At 38.0% G+C, this 22,266-nt stretch overlaps 1 protein-coding gene and 1 pseudogene across 1 annotated transcript in view; one reads left to right on the top strand and one right to left on the bottom strand.

Annotated features, from left to right (window-relative positions):
- Positions 1-22,266, bottom strand: part of LOC113614022 (olfactory receptor 10J5-like) — a 109,543-nt pseudogene that overhangs the window by 21,839 nt on the left and 65,438 nt on the right.
- LOC113614021 (putative olfactory receptor 10J6) overlaps positions 3,274-22,266 on the top strand; it is a 135,550-nt gene continuing 116,557 nt past the window's right edge. The window contains 2 exon segments of the mRNA XM_027095272.1: positions 3,274-4,460; positions 4,463-4,684. Coding sequence (XP_026951073.1) covers positions 4,181-4,460; positions 4,463-4,684 — 502 coding nt within the window. The 5' untranslated portion in view covers positions 3,274-4,180.

The following is a 22,266-nucleotide window of genomic DNA, read 5'->3' on the forward strand; positions in this document are numbered from 1 at the left end:
CAATCCAGAGAGAAAACTCTCACCAGGAACCAAATCTTCCAGCACATTGACCTTGGATTCCCAGCCTCCAGAAATGAGAGATAAATGTCTGCCGTTTAAGCTACACAGTCTATGATATTTTGTTATAGTGGCCAAAGCTGACCAAGACATTCAGGAACAATGCTGGCCTCAGTTAACCCTGTTGTGAGTCCTATTCATGGCTCTGAAAGAGTCCCATTGACGATCCTAAAGGAGAGTTAGACCTGGGATCCTAAACTACTGTGAATGCCATGAATGAACTAGAATAAATGGTCCCCAAATAAAGCAGTGTATAGCAGGTTCTCTTGGCTGTTTCACCAGCTTTGTTTCTATAGTCACTTCACATGTTCATTTCCATCTAGTACCAAATTTCAATAGACTTACTGTTGGTGGAGTAATAAATTCCTCATAATTTCTCATCTGTAAAATGAAAATAGTACCACTGACTTCATAGGGTCATTTGGAGGATTAAGTGAAACAAAAACTTGTGAAAGTGTTCAATAAATATTGGTTGACTCTGGAGCTAAAAACCTCTTTTTCCCCTGGCACCACATTTTTATACCATCTACCCACTGCCCCATTTCCAAAATCTTCTTAATTTGTCCCAAAGCAATGGCATCATAAAGCACTGAGCTATTTTGCCCAACTCCACTCCTTTCCTATTGAGATCCCCTAGTCACCAATCATATCTAATGATGGAACATTAATATATAGATCATTTGTTTGATTTATCTGTTATAACAGGAAGCTATGCATATTTGTGAATAATCGGGGGAGTTGGCATGAATGAACCTGATGGGAGTAGTTTATGAAATGATTGGTTCTTTCATCTCCCTTGATCTACACATTGATTTAGTTACAAGCCCCATTGATTCACCTCATATGTCTGTCCCATCTGTCCCTCTTATATGGGCCACTGTCACCCTCTCTAGATCAATCCCAATTATTTCTGGTCTGACTGTTGTGTCAGCAACCACCCTGCCTCTTCTCACCAACCTCAAATCCATCTTCTACTGCTACCAGATCAATCTATCAAATTCCAGTGTTGAGTATCTTTTTAACCAGCATGGAAGAAAAATCACCAGATAAACAAGAAGAGGGTGGAGGGCAGCTAGTGGTGAGGGCTGCTGGTCCTTTAGAGGTTAGTTGCTAAGGGACTGTGAAGCCCATTAACAGGAGGGATAAGTGAAATCATTTGAGAGGCCCTTAAAAATGATAGTGTCTAAATATTCTAAAACATTTTGTAACTTGGTCTTATTTACCTACTCCATTTTTTCTGATCAACCTGAGTCTAATCAAGGACCATCTCTTTCCTGTCCCACTTACTCGTGGCATTTATTTCAGTTTATTTAAGTTGTTTACCACCTGTAACCAAACAGTGAGCTCCTCAAAGGTTGATGAAGCATCTCATTCATTTCTGTATGCCCAGCAACGAGCACAGGGCCTGGCTTATGCTTAGTGCTCGAAGAATGAATGGGTGCAGATAAGTACCACATGTTAAAGGAAGAAAATGCTACAGAAGCAATAAAGTAACACAAGGAAAGTCTTCAGCGGAAAGTAAATTCTGAAGCTGGGTCTTGACAGACTAGTAGAAGTTTGCCAAATGGAGAAGAGGAGGTAATTTTGAGTAAAGAGAACAGTGTTCAGAGGCTCATCTCTGTTTTCTAACCCCCAAGAGAGGATGCTTGGATCTAAAGACAATGTCCTTCCAATTCTGAATGTCACAGGGGCAGAAAGACAGGCAGCGTGAACTGCCCTCTGCAGAACCATGACCATATTTGACTACTTTAATTCCAAAGAAAGAACCAGATTCCTAAACTGTCTGTAAGAGATCCTGCCTGTAGGAAAAAGGGCCTAAACTTCCTGAGATCCAAGATGATGTGGCTCCAAGCTTGAGCTGCTGAGATGTGTAAACTATGGATTTCCAAGGCACATATGCAAAAAACCCCACAATGTGCTTATTCATTATTTTATTATTAACCCCACACTCTAACCAACTGAGCTAACTGCTCAGCCACAATGCATTTATTCAAACAAGTGTAGGGAACTAAATAAACCAGCTTCCTCTAATGCTGATTCTACGTGAAGCAAAAACTTCCCCCAGGCTCCCCAAATGCCAACCCTGGGACTGGGTAAATGAGCACTACACATAATGAGTTCCCCAGGTACCTGCTGTCTGTATCCTCCAAGCCCTCAGGATGTCTGTCTACAGGGAGTCACCTCCAGGAGCCCCACTGGCTGCTCCTGGGGGAGCTCCTTCTCTGGCTTTGAAGACTTCTCCACACAGAAGGGCTGTCAAGGAGGCCTGCAGCTCCCAAGCCTAACCACATTCCCACTAGAGTGTATTTATCTGCTGCCCCTTCAGCCTCAGCCCGTCATAGGCCCTTTTGGTTACCTCGCTCTTCCCTCCCTGGCCTGCATGCTGTGGCCAAGGGAGCACAACACTTTCATCTTCACTCCTCGGCTTCCTCCAGCCCAGCTCTCCTGTTGTGCCTCAGCACTACACAGTCACAGGTAACTGTTCTTTAGAAAAGGAGCTGAAATGGGGCTTATTGCTCCTGGACTGACTTTAACTTATTGTAGTATAACAGCTCGTCACAGCTGGAGTAGGTCTTCATAAGGTTGTGTTTGCCCTTCCTACCTTTGATTTTCTTGGAAGAATTACAGGCTTCCCAGGGTGGAGGATACTAACCAGGTTATAGCAGCCATTCTTCTACCTCAAGACAGACTTCAACCAGATCAGACAACACTCTAGCCCAGGGTTTCTCAGCAGTAGCCCTGCTGGTATTTGGAATAGGACAGTTCATCCTTGGGCGGGATCGTCACATGTATTGCAGGACATTTAGCACCATTAATGGCTAGCAGCACCCATGGCCATCACTAGAACAATTAAAAGCTCTAACACACATTTTTTTATTTCACAGTAGAGGTGCCATACCACCCATGGCTGGACCGCTGCCTAGTTTATGCCCAGAGGCCTCCCAAAAGATAAACGTCTTTAGCCACATATTTTAGTGTCAAATTATTTTTCCTATTGGGAAATATATTCTGTTGCAGCTTTACTCTTTTTTTTTTTAGCATTCTTCATGTAAATGATTAACAGCTGGTTGCCAACTTCTCTTAAATAATTTTTTATAAACTTGAAGGAGGTCTCCATGCCTGCTAACCTTCCTCACTGATGTGATTTACTTTATGCAAAAAGCCTTTTTCTGAATATGCATAAGGAAATCAAAATATAATTTAAATATACCCTACAGGAGCTTACTGTCTAAAGGGACCAAAATGTGAAATATTACATGAATTGGACTGAGAGCTATCCTTCAACAAAATGATATATCTTTATTGTAACTCTGTTCTTTATATTCAGGGTCTGCTTTTGCTTTAGATGAGGGACACCTGAATTTGCTGCGTCTTCCCTGGTATAATTGTTTACCTCTGCAGAGTAGGTGTATGCCTACTCACAAAGTTGAGTAAGGCTGTAAATCTGCCTTCTAGTTTAGGGAAGATGAAGATGTAGCATAGTTTACAATATACATGAGTGAGTGCTGTGAAGTGTCAGCTGACTTCCATCGTTCAGACAGCAGTGGAGAGAGGATGGTGCTTGGTTAAGATTCACCTTCTCCTTCTTGAAAACAAGGTGAACATTTCTGAGTCTGCTTTGCTTCTGCTTCTTAAAGGATGTGCAAGGGGGTGATGCATAGTTTTGAAATAAAAGAAGTCGCCAGTCAATCCCTAAACAAACTGTTTTCAAGCATCAAATGAAAATTTCAGAATACAATATGCATTGATGGAGGGGAAGACATGCATTAGTCTTTGAAGAATGGGGACGATTTAAATAAGAGCAGGAAAAGAGGAAGGGCATTCCAGGTGACAAGGAGGAAGAGTAGGTGAAGTGGGAATGTACATGGTTATACAGTGGGGGTGGGGGGAGGAAAATTAGATGATTCTATCATGCATAGGAAATTGTAATAGATGGCCACAGAACAAGAATATTTTAAGCAAAGTTAAGTAAATCCAAAGATCAACTTCAATCCACTGGGAAATGTATCCCCAGGTTTACAGCTGAGAATGAAGTTCAATCAATTTCAGAAATGTGATTAAACCACTTTACTAAAATTATGCAACTTTTATTCTTCTACTTTTCCGATTTAGTGACCACCCAATGAAGAGGGAGAACCACACTCTCACCACTGAGTTTGTTTTGCAAGGTTTCTCCAGCTTCCACGAGCACCAGCTCACTCTTTTTGTGGTATTTCTTACACTGTACATCTTAACCCTAGCAGGTAATATAATCATTGTGACCATTATCCGTATTGATCATCATCTCCACACCTCCATGTACTTCTTCCTCAGCATGCTGTCCACTTCAGAGACTATATATACATTGGTCATTCTCCCAAGGATGCTATCCAGCCTCGTGGGTATAAGCTGGTCTATCTCACTGGCGGTTGTGTCACACAGATGTTCTTTTTTGTAACCTTTGGGATCACTAACTGCTTCCTGCTCACAGCAATGGGATATGACTGATATGTGGCTATCTTCAACCCCCTGAGATACACAGTCATTATGAACAAGAGGGTGTGCAACCAGCTGGTGTGGAGGGCCTGCAGCATTGGGCTGATTGTAGCTATGACACAGGTGACACCTGTATTTAGGTTACCTTTCTGTGCAACAAAGGTGGCCCACTTCTTCTGTGACATCCGACCTGTGATGAAGCTATCCTGCATCGACACGACTGTCAATGAGATTCTGACTTTGATCATCCGTGTTTTGGTGCTCGTTGTGCCTATGGGTCTGCTCTTCATCTCTTAAATCCGCATTATCTCTACAATCCTCAAGATCGCCTCAGCCGAGGGCAGAAAGAAGGCCTTTGCTACCTGCACCTCCCACCTCACTGTGGTCATGGTCCACTATGGCTGTGCCTCCATTGCCTACCCCAAGCCCAAGTCAGAGAACACCAAGGATCAGGGTCAGCTGATCTCAGTGACCTCCACTGTGATCACCTCCCTGCTGAACCCTGTGGTGTACACCCCAAGGAGCAAAGAGGTCAAGGATGCTCTGCTCTGGGCCATTGGAAGGAAGCTTTCCTGACAATTTGGGAATTGTTCTTCTGAGGCTTTTAGCATCCATTCTAAGCAGAACTATGAGGAGAAGAGCCCCATGTACTTGGCTCCCAGAGACCTGGCCCATAAGGAGGAGGAGAAGAGAGAAACAGAAACAGCATCTAACCGGGAGTCTGAAAGCTTTAAATATAGCCCCTGGACAAAGTGCCGGCCCTGTTTTTGTGGATAATTAGGTAAACAAGGACAGGATATGCCTGAAGAAGAGGTCGAGGAGTAATGTGGACCAAGGATTTTTCATTGGCCTTTTGGTTTTCTTGTGGCTCTCCACTTAATGAAGACAACAGGGAGTCCCTTAGAAAAAACAGAATCCAGGACACACATTCTTCCCTACAATTCCTTCCTTCCTACTTAAGAGCATGAGAACTTCTCAACTTGGAGTCTCTGTCGCAATCTGCTTGTACATGACATATCAAGTCATAAATCACTGTGTGGACAGGAAAAGTGGCCTCAGAATGAGATAGCCCAGGGGAAACAGATTTCCTCTCCCAGCTGCTTTAATTTATCCCAGTTTCTAGCAAAACTGTTTATTAAAGATGGTGACCACAGACAGTTTAATTAGAGATCCTAGCAATTCTAAATCTTGTCAGCCATATTAATAGCCGTTTGAGGGCACATTCCAAGATCCTCCTGGGTCAGTTCAGCTGCTGTTAATTCAGAAAGCATGTAATGGGTAATAGGAATGAACCAGGCTGTGGGCTAGATCCTGGGGAAGGAAAGATGAAAAGAAACCTAATGCCTGGCTTCAAAAAACTCAACTCTAGTGGCAAAGACAATTTTTTTTTTTTTTTTTTTTTTTTGCGGTACGCGGGCCTCTCACTGTTGTGGCCTCTCCCGTTGTGGAGCACAGGCTCCGGGCACGCAGGCCCAGCGGCCAAGGCTCACGGGCCCAGCCGCTCCGCGGCATGTGCGACCTGGACAGGGGCACGAACCCGTGTCCCCTGCATCGGCAGGCGGACTCTCAACCACTGCGCCACCAGGGAAGCCCCACAAACATTTAAAGATATAGTTTCAATTCTTTATGTCAAGTGATATATACAAATGATCGAAGGGGAATGGGAGGGAGGGAGAGAAAGAAAGAGAAACTCTGTTGGAGATGCCAGGGAAGTCTTCAGAGAGGAGGTGATCTGTAATCTGGACTGGTTTTAAAACACTTACAGGAGACTGTCTGATGGGCAAATTGTTGAAGGAGAAGAATTCCAAAACAAAGAAATAATATTTCACATGTATGAAAGTTAAGAGAAATGTTCAGGAAATGGAACGTGACTTGGCATGCTGACTCCAGGGTACAAGAAAGGAAATGAAGGGCGATAAGACCAGAAGGTTGGCTGGAGTCAGATTGTAAAGGCCTTGTTTGCTGAACTAAGGAATTTGGCTTTAACTTTTAAACAATGGGAATCATCTAAGACTCAGGAAAACTCGGATTCAGTTTATGAGGCATCTATGTGAATTTTTGACATCCTTATTGTCCTTACCTAGATCCACTGAGACATCTAAGAAGTTGTATGAATCTATAGACTCTAAGCCGAGAAAATCATGGGGGCAAAGAGAGTGAGACTAGAGTATTCAGAGGTCATACACAGAAATAATTATGCACTTATGATGAAGCTGAATCAGGCAATCACAGAGAGCAGGGGAGCAGAGGCTGATCAAGGAGTTTCACATAGATTTGGGGTTTGGGATCCAAATGAGTACCCAGTGAACAAGAACAAGGAACTAGCTGTCAAGTCAGTGACTAGGCTAGACCTCAGACTTGGGGTCACGATAGCTCCAGGACACAACTTCCACTAGAATTAAAGGGTGGGCTCAAAACTCAGAAAAGCCTTCAAAAGAAGATACAGAGACCCAAATAGCACATGTATCTGCTCTCCAGACCATAACAGAACTACCATGCCCTCTCTCAGGGTCTATAGAGGCAATGGTAAAAATCAAACTATACCTAAAGTTCCCTAAGAATATAAGGTGGCTGAAAGAAATTAAGAGAAGTTGTTAACTGGCAAATAAAAGAAATGAATAATTAAAAGCAAAGTATTGCAGGCAAAGTGTTTGACAGTCATTCAGTAAACATACATAGAATCTTTACTATATGCCAGATACTGGGCTAGACATGGAAAATATCAAAATAATTCTGCACTAATCCTTGAACAAAGGAGCTCCCAGTCTAGCAGGGGACATGGGCTTATGCAGAACTCACCGTAATACAATGTGATAGAGAAATGGACAAAGTGTGCTTAATATTTATGACAAAGACCTAAGCCTTGGGATATTTTTTTGTGATCTATATAAAGCTAATCTCATCAAACCAGAAAGGGCCCTGCATACTGAGGTTCAGTGAAATAAATGTTTGTTACCTGGGCAATAAGGCTGTCTTGATCTAAGTATGGGGCCATCTCCTAAGGCCGAGGGCTATGTGGCTGTGGATGGCATCATGCAGAGTAACTTATCACTATGGACTTCTAGAACATTTATTACCCAGGTTTTCCAGAAAACTTGTTTGAATGGAATAGCTTCACAGTCACACACCATAGAATCATATGTTTTCAATAGCCCTTGTCACACCCCATCAAGGTCCCGGCCACAGAACTATTTTTGACCTACTAAAGAGTTCCAGCCTCTCACTGAATATTTGGCTGGATTAAACAACCCGAGAGGAATCCTCCCTGTTCCCCAGGATTATTTTGGTTACTACTCATGCTCAAGATCATTTTATGGCAAGCAACTCTTCCATAATGTGGTCCTTAACACAAAACGCTTTCCCAGACATCATCTCACTAGGTCCTCAGAACAATCCTAGGAAGGAGGCAGGAATAAGGCTCTCAAATCTACAGATAATAAGGTTAAGACAGAAAAGCGGTGAAGGCAGAATTGAACTTGTACCACCTAGCTGGCATTTTCTGTTTACCCAGAGTATATCACTACCCAAGGGCAATTCACAGTATGGATAGTAATGTACCAGAGAAATCAAGCTAAGCAAAATTCAAATTCCCCAGGACCTCAAACTTCCCAAATAAAGCAAAACCTCATCCCTGAACCTTTTTCAAAAGAGAAGAATCCTCTATGGAATAGCCACCTGGGATCCTCATTCTAGCCAATGCAGACCCCCAAAGGAAGAGCATTTCCAGCAGCAGTTCAAGCTGTAGAGTCTTATTCACATAGAACCAGTTAAGAGTTTAGGGAACATGAGTATCCACTTTCTCCAGTATTAAATCAAATCAGAGAAAAGCATTTGGAACTTCACAAGCAAACCTGGCCCTTACTTAAAGAGGTTAGGTCCAGTGCTAAGTGCTGGGAATACAATAGTGAATTATGCTAAATATAATATATGTAATATATAAAATGCATACTATAATATATAAAATATAATATATAACATATATTTGGCAGACTGATGACTGCTAAATGAAAATTTTAAACAGGTAATGAGAGCACAGAAGTAAGAAAACTTTAGTTCTAATTAATGTTTTTGAATCAGAAATACAGGAAGACAAATTCAGGTTCTTGGCCAGTCACCCAGTTCACTTCTCCTTCATCATGTATCACACCCTATTAGCAGTAGAGAGTGAGACTATGTAGTAGAGAGATTTGAAGTCTCTACTGTGGCCAATAGCTCTTTTGCTTGTTGGAAAACCTCCAACATCTCAAGCTTTAACTTTGGTAAGAAACTCAATTCCAACTCCAAGAAAAATAAATATTCTTTATCTCTTTACTTTCCCACCCCTATTGAGCAAATCCTATTTGCTTAGCCAAATCTACTTCTCTTTGGAGGAGAGTTCTCTCTTTGTGAATGCTGGGACCCCATGGTGAACTTTGGTTTGGAGCCCATTTGTACCAGTCACCCACTGCAGCTGCAACATGAGGAACAAGACTTGAAGTCAGTAGACTGATTTCAATCCCTGGGTCTCTCACTTATTAGCTCTGTATTCTTGGTTGAGTCACTTAAATTTCCTCTCAATTCCACAAGGTCTTGTGAGTGAATCTTTAACCACCATCTCATTCAGGGAAGTGTGGGGAGATGCAAGGCCTTTAGGATGAAAGTAAAAACGAGATGAGATGGAGGGAATGCAGGAGAGAATACTGAAATAGACTGCTGACTCATTTCTCTAGCCTTTCACTTGGTTGTTAACTTTTTTTTTAATTGAAGTACACTTGACATGTTATATCGGCTTCAGGTGTACAACGTAGTGGTTCAACATTTATATACATTATGAAATAATCTCCACAATAAGTTTAACAACCATCTGTCATCATATAAAGTTATTACAATATTGTTGACTGTATTCCCTATGCTGTACATAACATCTCCATGACTTATTTATTGTATGACTGAAGTTTATACCTCTTAATCCACTTCACCTATTTTGTCCATTCCCCTACCCCCATTCCCCTTGGCAACCACCAAGTTTTGTTTTCTGTAACTATGAATCTGTTTCTGTTTTGTTTGTTTACTTGTTTTGTTTTTTAGATTCCATATATAAGTGAAATAGTAAAGTATTTGTTTTTCTTGGCCTGACTTATTTCACTTAACATAGTACCTTCTATGCCCATTTATGTTGTTGCAAATGGCATATTTCATTTTTTTCATGACTAATATTCCGTGTGTGTGTGTTTGTGTGTGTGTGTGTGTGCGTGTATCACCTCCTCTTTATACTTTTGTCTGTCAGTGGGCACTTAGGTTGCTTCCATATCTTGGTTATTGTAAAATTATGCTGCAGTAAAAAAAGGGGTGCATATACCTCCTCAAATTAGTGTTCTCATTTTCTTTAGATAGATACCCAGGAGTGGAATTGCTGGATCATATAATAAATGTATCTTTAATTTTTTAAGGAATCTCCATACCATTTTCCATAGTGGATGCAATTTACATTTCCACCAAGTGTATAAGGTTTCCCTTTTCTCAGCAACCTCGCCAACACTTATTTACTATCTTTTTTTTATATTAGCCATTCTGACAGGCGTGAAGTGATATCTCATTGTGGTTTTGATTTGCATTTCCTGATAACCAGTGTTACTGAGCATCTTTTCATGTGGTCTGTTGGCTATCTGTGTCTCTTCTTTGGAAAAATGTCTATTCAGGTCCTCTATCCATTTTTTAATCAGACTGCTTGTTTTTTTGTATTGAGTTGAATGAGTTCTTTGTACATTTTGGATATTAACCCCTCACCAGATATATCATTTGCAAATATTTTTACCCATTCAGTAGGTTGCCTTAATGTTTTGTTTATGGCTTCCATCACTGTGCAAAAGCTTTTTAGTTTGATATAGTCCCATTTGTTTATATTTAATTTTGTTGTTCTTGCCTGAGGAGACAGATCCAAAAATATACTGCTAAGACCAATGTCAAAGGGATTTTACTGCCTATGTCTTCTTCTAGGAGTTTTATGGTTTCTGGTCTTACATTTAAATCTGTTATCCATTTTGAGTTTATATTTGTATACTGTATAAGAAAGTGATCCAATTTCATTCTTTTGCATGAAGCTGCCCAGTTTTCCCAACACCATTATTGAAGAGGTTGCCTTTTTCTCACTTTATATTCTTACCTCATTTGTCATAGATTGACCACATAAGCATTGGTTTATTTCTTGGCTCTCTATTCTGTTCCATTGATCTATGTGTCTGTTTTTATGCCAGTACTACACTATTCTGATTACTATAGCTTTACAGTGTAGTTTGAAATCGAGAAGCATGATACCTCCAGGTTTGTTCTTTTTCAAGATTTTTTTGACTACCTGCAATCTTTTGTGTTTCCATACAAATTTTAGGATTATTTGTTATACCTCTGTGAAAAATGCTATTGGTATTTTGCTAGGGATTGCATTGAATCTGTAGACTGCTTTTGGTAGTATGGTACTTTTGACAAAATTATTCTTTCAATCCATAAACACATTATATCTTTCCATTTATTTGTACCATCTTCTATTTCTTTCATCAATGTCCTATAGTTTTCAGAGTACAGGCCTTTCACCTCCTTGGTTAAATTTATTCCTAGGTATTTTATTCTTTTCAATGCAATTGTAAATGGGTTTTCTTAATTTCACTTCCTGATAGTTCAATATTAGTGGATAGAAACACAACAGATTTCTGTATATTTGTATACTGCAACTATACTGAATTCATTTATTAGTTCAAATAGCATTTTGGTTCAGTCTTTAGGTTTTTCTATTTATAGTATCACGTCATCTGCAAACAATGACAGTTTTAATTTTTCTTCTCCAATTTAGGTTCCTTTTATTCCTTTTTCTTGTCTGATTACTGTGGCTAGGACTTCCAATACTATATATATCAAATAAAAGTGGTGAGGTCTTCCCTGGTGGTGCAGTGGTTGAGAGTCCACCTGCTGATGCAGGGGATGTGGGTTTGTGCTCCGGTCTGGGAAGATCCCACATGCCACGGAGTGGCTGGGCCCGTGAGCCATGGTTGCTGAGCCTGTGCGTCCGGAGCCTGTGCTCCGCAACAGGAGAGGCCACAACAGTGAGAGGCCCACGTACCACACACACACACGAAAAAAATGGTGAGATAGGTCATCCTTGCTTTGTTTCTGATATTTGAGGAACTGATTTCAGCTTTTCACCATTGAGTGTGATGTTGGCTGTGGGTTTGTCATATATGGCTTTTATTATGTTAAGGTATGTTCTCTCTACGCCCACTTTGTTGAGAGTTTTTGTCATAAATGGATGTTGAATTTTGTCAAGTGCTTTTTCTGCACCTCCTGAGATGATATTATTTTTGTCCTTTGTTTTGTTAATGTGTTGTATCACATTGATTGATTTATGGATGTTAAGCTATACTTGCATCCCTGAAATGAATCCCACTTGATCATGGTATATGATGCTTTTAATGTATTGTTAAATTAGATTTGCTAATATTGCGCTGAGAATTTTTGCATCTAAGTTCATCAGGGATATTGGCCTGTAATTTTCCTTTTTTTGATGACTTTGTCTGGTTTTAGAAGTAGGGTAATGCTAGCCTAGTAAAATGAGTTTGAAAGTACTGCTTCCTCTTCAATTTTCTAGAATAATTTGAAAAAGATCGGTATTAACTCTAGAATTTGGTAGAATTCAATTGTGAGGTCATTGGGACCTGGACTTTTGGTTTTTGGGAGTTTTTTGATTAACAATTTAATTTCATTACTATTTATCAGTCTATTAAGATTTTCTATTTCTTCATGATTCAGTCTTGAGAAATTATATATTTGTTGGAATTTACCCATTTCTTCTAGGTTGTCTAATTTGTTGGCATATAATTGTTCATAATATTCTCATGATGCTTTGTATTTCCTTCATGTCAGTTGTAATTTCTCCTCTTTCATTTCTGATTTTATTTATTTGAGCTCTCTTTTCTTCTTGATGAGTCTGGCGAAAGGTATGTTGATTTAATTTGTCTTTTCAAAGAACCAACTCTTAGTCTCATTGACTTTTTTCTATTGTCTTTTTAGTCTCTGTCATATTTATTTCCACTCTGATCTTTATTATTTCCTTCCTTTTATTAACTGTGGACTTTGCTTGTTCTTTTTTCTCTGGTTCCTTTATGTGTAAAATTAGATTGTTATATTTGAGATTTTTCTCATCTCATAATGGAGACCTGTATCATTATAAACTTTCATCTTAGAACTGAGTTTGCCACATCCCATGGATTTTGGAAAGTTGTGCTTCCATTTTCATTGGTCTCAGGTAATTTTTACTTGGTTCTGTTTTTCAGAGTTTTTTTTGTAGTTGATTTCTAGTCTCATGCTTGTAGTCAAAAAGATGCTTGATATGATTTCCAACCTTCATTACATTTACTGAGACTTGTTCTGTGGCCTAGTGTGTGATCTATCTTGGAGAATGTTTCATGTGCATTTGAAAAAAAGGTGCATTCTTCTATTTTTGGATGGAATGCTTTGTATATATCTATTAAGTTCATCTTATATAATGTGTTGTCTAAGTCCAATGCTTCCTTATAGATTTTCTGTCTGAATAATCTATCCATTGATGTAAGTGAGGTGTTAAAGTCCCCTACTATTATTGTGTTAATGTCTATTTCTCTCTTTATGTCTGTTAATATTTGCTTTATGTATTTAGGTGCTGTAATGTTGGGCACATAGATATTTATATGTTATAACCTCTTGTTGAATTGATCCTCTTATTTATCTATTTTTTATTTTTGGCTAAGTTGGATCTTCACTGCTGTGCAAGGCTTTCTCTAGTTGTGGCGAGCAGGGGCTACTCTTCATTGCAGTGTGCAGGTTTCTCATTGCAGTAGCTTATCTTGTTGCAGAGCATGGGCTCTAGGTGTGCAGGCTTCAGTAGTTGTGGCATGTGGGCTGTAGAGCACAGACTGTAGTTGTGGTGCATGAGCTTAGTTGCTCCATTGCATATGGGATCTTCCCAGACCAGGCATCAAACCTGTGTCCCCTGATTTGGCAGGCAGATTCTTAACCACTGCACCACCAGGGAAGTCCCAGATTGATCCTTTTATAATTATGTAATGCTCTTCTTTGTCTCTTGTTACAGTTTTTGTTTTAAAGTTTATTTAGTCTGATATAAATATTGCTACTCCAGCTTTCTGTTTCCATTTACATAAAATATCTTTTTATATCCCTTCACTTTCAGTCTGTTAGTGTCTTTAGGTCTAAAATGAGTCTCTTGTAGGCAGCATATAGATGGGTCTTTTTTTTATCCACACAGCCATCCCATGTCTTTTGATTGACACATTTAGTCTATTTACATTTAAAATAATTATTGTTAGTATGTGCTTATTGACATTTTGTTAATTGTTTTCTAGTTGTTTTGTACTTCTCTGTTTCTTTATTCTTCTCTTGATCTCTTCCCTTGTAATTTGATGACTATCTTTAGCTTTATGTTTGATTTCCTTTCTTTTTTTTGTATATATACTAAAATATATGGTTTGTGGTTATCATGAGGTTCATATGTAACAACCTACACATATAGCTGTCTATTTTAAGTTAATGATCTCTTAAGTTCAAATACATTCTAAAAGCCCTACCTTTTCCCTCCCCTCCACCATCACATTTTATGTTCTTGAGTTCAGATTTTATATCTTTTAGTTTTGCGTATCCCTTAACTACTTATTGTACATATAGGTTATTTTACTACTTTTACCTTTTAACCTTCATATTACCTTTGTAAGTAGTTGGTTCATCATATTTACCATATGTTTGCCTTTACCAGTGAGACTTTTTCTTTCATAATTTTATTTCTAGTTGTGTCCCTTGGGTGTTTTTCACTACTTTGTCTTTCAGATCACTGATCTGTTCTTCTAGATCATCTAATATACTGTTGATTCCCTCTAGTGTATTTTTCAATTCAGTAATTGTGTTCTTCTGCTCTGATTGGTTCCCTTTTATATTTTCTTTTTGTTGAAGTTCTCACTGTGTTCATCGATTTTTCTCCCCAGTTTTGTGAGCAACTTTATGATCATTATCTTGAACTCTTCATTGGGTAGATTGCTTATCTCTATTTTGTTAAGTTCTTTTTCTGAGGTCTTGTCTTGTTCTTTCATTTGGAACATCCTCCTCTATCTTCTCATTTTGCCCAATTCTCTATGTTTATTTCTTTGCATTACATCCATTACCTCTCCTGATCTTAGAGAAGTGGACTTATGTAGGAGATCTTCTACAGAGCCCAGGAGCACAGACCCCCTGCTACCAAAGCTGGATGCAGCAGGGGTGTTCCCTACATGGGCAGCATACGCTTTTCCGGTGTGGCAGGGCTGACTGTTGCAGACACGTTAGTATGCAGGGTTGGCCCCCAGCTCATCTGACTGCAAGATCCTGCCTCATGTAGTTGATGTGGGCATGCTGGTGGGTGAGGCATGTCCCCAGTATGGCTGGTTGTGAGGCCCAGTAGCATGCTACTGCAGCACATGCACTGGTGGACAGGGAAGGACCCTGGTGTGAGTGGCTGTGTGGCACAGCAGCATGCAACAGCAGCAGGCTCACTAGTGGCCGGCATTAGCCCCTGACATGGCTACCTGTGAGGGATGGCCATGTGCAACTGCTGCCCATGTGCATGACTGGTCATGTTGTTGTTGGTGTTCTATTAGTGCAGTTCTCTGGTGGGCAGGGCAGGCCCCCAGTGCAGTTGGCAGCAAGGCCCAGCATCACCTGACTACCACAGGCATGCTGGTGGGTGGGGCAGGCCCCCAGTGTTAATAGGCTAGAGGGAGAATTCCAAAATGGTACCTGTCAGTGCCAATGTCATCATGGTAGAATGAGATCACAAAAATGGCTGATGTCAGCAACTCAGTCATCAGTGGTAGTCCCAGCTGCTTCTTGTTTCTCTGGGAGGCTCTCCAAGATCAGTTAGTGGGCCTGATCCCACTACCTTTCAAACTGCTGCCTTTGTGCTAGGACTCAGAGCAAGTGAGGTTTTGCATGCATTGTTAAGAGTGGAGTCTTAAATTCCTACAGCTCTCCTGAAAATAAGCCCTGCAGTTTTTCAAAGCCAGGTATTTTGGGGCTTGTCTTCCTGGTCCTTGACACCTGGGCTGGGGATCCCAATGTAAGGACTGGACTACTTGCTCCTTGGGGAGGGCCACCATGGTTTTGATTTTCCCCCTATTTGTGGATCACCACATTGGGAGTGTGGGTGCTAACTAGACCTTTTCTCTGTGCCTCCTGTTTTGTTGCAGCTCCTTCTTTATATCTTTAGTTGTGAAAAATCTTTTCTGCTAGTCTTCAGATCACTCTTAGAGATAGTTGCTCTTTAAGTAGTTATAATTTTGGTATGCCCATGGGAGGAGGTGAACTCAGGATCTTCCTACTCTGCCACCTTGATCCAGAGCCCCTGTAACTCCTTGATTTAGTATATTTATAATACAGAACAATGTAGACTCTAGGATTTTTCTTACTGGGGAAGTCTAACTAAAGTTCTTATTTCTAATCAAACTAGGAATGAATGGATACTAGTGTTTACTCCATACAAATTTCTTTAATCAGAGGAAAATGAACTTGGAAGTTGTCACTCCATCCTTATAGCAATAAAAGCTGGACAAACTGAAAGTCAAGAACTTTTCTTGGACGTACCAGAGAACTAAGGTTGTAGGTCAAACTGCCACCTGGATATCTAGACAGATGACTACATCCAGAGAGACACAGTTGAAATATTCTTATCTGATGCAGGAACCACTAAAGCCATAAATCAGAATTCTTAAATGGTAATTTCAGTGAATTGCTGCAGGCTGAATATAGACTAACTTGAAAGTGAACAGCTCCTGGGAGTTGCAATCTTAGGGGAGCCCCCACATTTTCATGCATCTTGCCTTCAGGAACCCTACCAGATTCTCATAGTGAAGATTCAAGAATGATCCCTTCATGGCTCTAGCAGGGGGAAGGAAAGAGTAATTACTGTAAAATATATTCAGATCCTTCTCCATAACAAAGACCTACAATGTCAGGGAAAACAACCTTGCTAGAGCCTTATCACAGGTTCTGGAAGGAAATTCCTCCATCCAATCAACTCCAGCCCTTACTGTGTCAATGAAGTGGGTGGGGCGGGGAACAAAGTTAACAGAGGTCAGGAATTCAAGGAAATATATAGGGAATTCCACAGATGGGGAAGAGAGTGAGGACCTGGAGAAAATACTGGAGAAACACAGGTGAAGGTCATGACCCTGAAACACTGGCCCACTTAAAGATTGAAATTGAACAGGAAGATAATAGAATAACCTTTTCCCTACACCTTACCACCATACCAACAGGGGTTCAGTGAAATAACAGTGAATTACAACAGAGAGGGCTGCAAGACACAGACTATACAAAGAGAGAAAACAACAAGGACACTAGAAGAATTTGAAGCCCCTGGCCAGATTAACATAAATCCTCCCTTTAAAACATTAAAGTCCTATTTATATCACTTCCTGTTACTCAGTATAACACGACTAGCTTATAACAAAAAATTACCAAGTCAATCTGAAAGAAAAGAAAAACAGTCTGAAAAGATGAATCAAGCATCAGAATCAGATTCAGATATATCAGAGATTTGGAATTATCAGAGAATTTAAATAACTATGGGAATTTAAAATATATGTTAAGGGCTCTAAAGGGAAAAGTAGACAGTATGCAAAAACAGATGGTTAATGTGAGCAGAGAGAAAATCTACAAAAGGATAAAAATAAATCCTATAAATCAAAAACAAGGTAATAGAAATGAAGAATACCTTCCATGTGCTTATGATTAGACTGCACACCACCAAGGAAAGGATTAGTGAGTTTGAAAATTTGTCAATAGAAACCTCCCAACCTGAAATGTAAACAGAAAAGAAAGGAAAAAAAAGAAACATAACATCAAAGAACTGTGGGATATACAAAAAAAAATAACATATTTGTAACTGGAATAACAGGAGGAGAAGGAAGACTACAACAGAAGATACCCTTGAAGTAATATTGCCTGAGAACTTTCCAAAATTGATAACAGGCATCAAACTACAGATCCAGGAATCTCAGAGAACACCAAACAGGATAAATACGACCCCTCCCCCAAATAAAAACAAACAAACAAAACACTTAGGGATATTATATTCCAACTACAGAAAACCAAGGACAAACAAAAAATCTTGAAAGAAGTCAGAGGGAAAAACAAACACCTTACCTATAGAAGAACGAGGATAAGGATTAATACAAATTTCTTGTCAGAAATCATATAAGCAAGAAGAAGGTAGAGTAAAATATTTAGTGTTCAAAGGAAAAAGCCATCCACTTAGATATTTACATAGAGCAAAATTATTCTTCAAAGAGAAATATCCATCCACTTAGATATTTATACAGAGCAAAATTATTCTTCAAAAGTGAAAGAGAAATGAAGACTTTCTCAAACAAAAACTGAGAGAATTCATTGCCATCAGACCTGCCCTTTAAGAAATGTTAGAAGAAGTTCTTCCTGAGGAAGAAAAATGATATAGATAAGCATAAAGGATCAACCTAAACAAAGGAAGAGTATAGAGAATAAGTAAAAGTACATAAAATATAATACTTTATTTTCTTATTCTTAGTTGATCTAAAAGATAACTACTTGTTTAAAGCAAAAACAGTAGCAATTAGTGGAATGAATGGAAGGAATGTCACAAGGGACAGAAGGGAGGAACTGGTAATACTCTGCATAACATGTGAAGCAATACAGTGTTATTTGAAGATGGAGTTAGATCAGTTAAAAGTGTATACATAATATAAATCCCAGGGTAACTATTAAAAATGTTTTCAGAAGAAAAATTGGTATGTTAAGAGAAGAGACAAAATTGAATCACATACAATGCTCAATTAAAATCACAGAACACCAAAAAGAGGGAAAAAAGAAACAAAGAATAAATGTAATGAATAGAAAATAGTTACAAACATGGTAGATATTAACCCAAAAATATCAATTCACTTTAATTGTTTAAATACATCAAATAAAAGATAGATCATCAGAGTGGATTTAAAAAATAGGACAAATCTATATGTTGTTTACAAGAAAGCCATTCAAATAGCTTAAGGAGATAAAGAAAAAGATATGACAGGCTAACACTAATCAAAAGAAAGATGCAGAAACTGTATTAATTTCAGACAAAGTAGAATTCAGAACTAGGAAGTTTATCTAGAATAAAGGGTATTACATAATAATAAAGAGATATATTCTACAAGAAGACATAGCAATATTAAATGTGTATGTACCTAATAAAAGGGCATAAAAATATCAATACATGAGGAAAAACTTAGAAAAGAGAAAGAGACGAATCTATACTATTATAGTTGAACATTTTACCTTTTTGTCAATAATTGATAGACTAAGCAGGCAAGACATTGTTAAGGTACAGAGGAACTAAACAGAACTATCAATCAATTTTATCTTAATAGTTGACATTTATAGGATTGACATTTATAGAATTCTCAATCTAAGAACAGTGAAATACAAACTCTTCTTAAGCTCACATGTAATATTCACCAAGACAGACCACATTCTGGGCCATAAAACACAAGTTAACTAATTTGAAAGAACAGAAATCACACTAAGTATATTCTCAGACCAAAATGGAATTAAACCAGAAATCAACAACAGAAGAATAGCTGGAAAATTCCCAAGTACCCCAAAGATTTCAAAATTTCTAAATAGCTCATGAGTCAAAGAAGAAGTCCAAAGAGAAATTTTGAAAATATATTTTGAAATTAATAAAAATAAAAGTTATCAAGATTTGTGGGTTGCAGAGAAAGCAATGCTTAGAAGGAAATTATAGAATTAAATTCATACATTAGAAAAGAAGAAAAAATAAACATCAATAACCTAAGTCTTGTCTTAGTAAACTAGAAAAAGAAAAGCAAATTAATCCTAACACAGGCAGAAGAAATAATATTAGAGCAGAAAGCAATAAAATTGAAAACAGAAAAATAATAGAGAAAATCAACAAAGCCAAAGCTGGTTATTTGGAAAGATCAATAAAATTGATAAACCTATGGCCAAGCCAACCAAGAAAAGAGAAAAGACACACATTAACAATATCAAATGAGGGTGGGGTCATAACTACTGACCCACTGATATTAAAAGAATTATAAAGGAATATGAAAAACTTTGTCCAGAAATTTGATAACTTGGATGAAATAGGTCAATTCCTTGAAAGACACAAAGTACTACAACCCATGTGAGAAGAAATAAAGTGAATAGCCTTATATATGTTAAAGAAATGAATTAATAATTAATTGCTTTCCAAAAATTAAAGTGCCAGGCTCAGATGGTTTCACGGATAAATTCTACCACATAATTAAGGAAGAAATAATACCAATTTTCCACAATCTCTTCTAGGAAGCAGAGGCAGAGAGAATACCTCCTAAGTAATTCTACGAGGCTAGTATTACCCTAATACCAAAACCAGATACAGACATCAAAAACAAAAAGAAAAAGAAAGGAAAAGTAAACAGCTGACTAATACTTCTCATCAATATTAATGAAAAAATCTTCAACAAATACGAGCAAGCTGAATCCAACAATGTATGAAATAAAGTATACATCATGACCAACTGTGACTTATTCCAGGTATTCAAGGCCAGTTCAAGATTTGAAAATCAATCAACGTAATCCACCAAATTAGGGGGCTAAGAAAGAAATTATATGATATCAATTGATACAGAAAAAGCATTTAACAAAAGTCAATATCCATTCCTGAAGTAAAACTCTCAGCAAAAGAGGAACTGACAGAGGAAATTTCTCAGTTTGATAAAGGACATTTTTAATAACTTACAGCTAACTTCAAACTTAATAATGAGATATTGGATGCTAGCCTCCTAGATCAAGAACAAGACAAGGATGACCCCTCTTGTCACCCATATTCAATGTCATATTAGAAGTCCTACCTTGTGCAATAAGACACAAAAAAGAAATAAAAGGTATACACATGGGCAGGAAGAAATAATACTCTCTTTATTCACAATTGACATGATTGTTTATTTAGAAAACCCCAAAGGATCTACAGAATTCTTCCTGAACTAATGAGTATGGTGATATCATAGAATAAAAGGTCAATATACAAAAGTCAGTTGTTTTCTTATAAAGCACCAATGAAAAATCAAAATCTAAAAAAAAAATTTTACAAAAATGTCAAAAATAATAAAATACATATAAATCCAACAAAAATCTTTAGGATCTTTATGTGAAGACTGTAAAACACTGATAAGAGAAATCAAAATGATCTAAACAGACAAAGACTATGTTCCTGGATTAAAAGACTTATTAAGATGTCGGTTCTTTCCAACTTGATCTATAGCTTCACACAATCCAAAGCAAAATCTCAGTAAGCTATTTTATAAATAACAAACTGATTCTAAAGTTTACATGGAAATGTAAAATATATAGACAACACAATACAGAAGAAAAAACTTGAACTGAAAACTACCTAATTTTGAGGCTCACTATAAAGGTACAATATTCAAGATTGAGTGGTACTGGTGAAAGAAAATATAGATTAATGGAACAGAACAGAAATTCCAGAAATGACCTACAAAAAATATAGTCAACTGATATTTTTGCAGAGGCAATTCAGTGGCAAAATGATAATCTTTTTGACAAATGGTGCTGGAATGGTTGAATACCCATATATCAAAAACAACAATAAAAACTCCTAGATACAGATGTTACACCTTAGACAAAAATTAACTCAACGTGGATCAGAGACTTCAAATGTAAAATGCAAAAACTATAAAACTTCTACAAGAAAATATAGGAGAAAATTTCTTTAACCTTGGGTTTGGTTATGACTTTTTAGATACACCTGTAAAATTATGATCCATGAAATAAACATGGTAAGTTGGACTTTATTAAAATTGAAAACATCTTGTGAAAGACACTGCTAAAAGATGGTAAAACAAGTCACAGACTAGGAGAAATATTTCCAAAACATTTATCTGATAAAATACTTCTATCCAAAATATACAAAAAACTCTTAAAACTCAGCATTAAGAAAACAAGTAATCCATTTAAAAAAGGGGCAAAAGAGCTGACAGCTCATAAAAGAATATCTACAGATGGTATAAACATATGAAAAGATGCTCAGCATCATTTTTCATTAGGGAAATGCAAATTAAAACAGCAGTGAGATATCATTACAAACCTATTAGAATGACTAAAATCCAAAAGAGTGATAACAACAATTCCTGGTGAGGATGCAATGCAGCAGAAACTCTCATTCACTGAGGGTTGAATGTAAAATGGCATAGCCACTTTGAAAGAGAGTTTGACAGTTTCATTCAAAAGCAAATATATTATCACTATATTATTCAGCAACCACACTGGTAGGTATTTGTCAGGTGAATTAAAACTTCTGTCCACACAAAAACCTGCACACAAAGTTTATAGTTGCTTTCTTCACAATTGTCAAAAACTGGAGGCAACCAAGATGGCTTTCAATATGTGAATGAGTAAACAGTTGTACATCCATACAATGAAATACTATTCAGAGATAAAAAAAAAATTAATGAGCAATCAAACCATTGGAAGGCATGGGTATATCTTGACTGTATATTGCTAAATGAAAGAACCCAGGCTGAAATAGCTATACATTGTATGGTTCCATTTATATGACAGTGTTCAAAAGGCAAAACTGAAGAGACTACAAACAGATAAATATTTGCCAGGCATTTGAGAAGGAAGGAAGGTTGAACAGAAGCATAT

Source organism: Aethalodelphis obliquidens, unplaced genomic scaffold (assembly GCF_003676395.1).
Source record: "Aethalodelphis obliquidens isolate GAN/ISIS:26980383/991018 unplaced genomic scaffold, ASM367639v1 scaffold90, whole genome shotgun sequence".
Classification (NCBI taxonomy): Eukaryota; Metazoa; Chordata; class Mammalia; order Artiodactyla; family Delphinidae; genus Aethalodelphis; species Aethalodelphis obliquidens.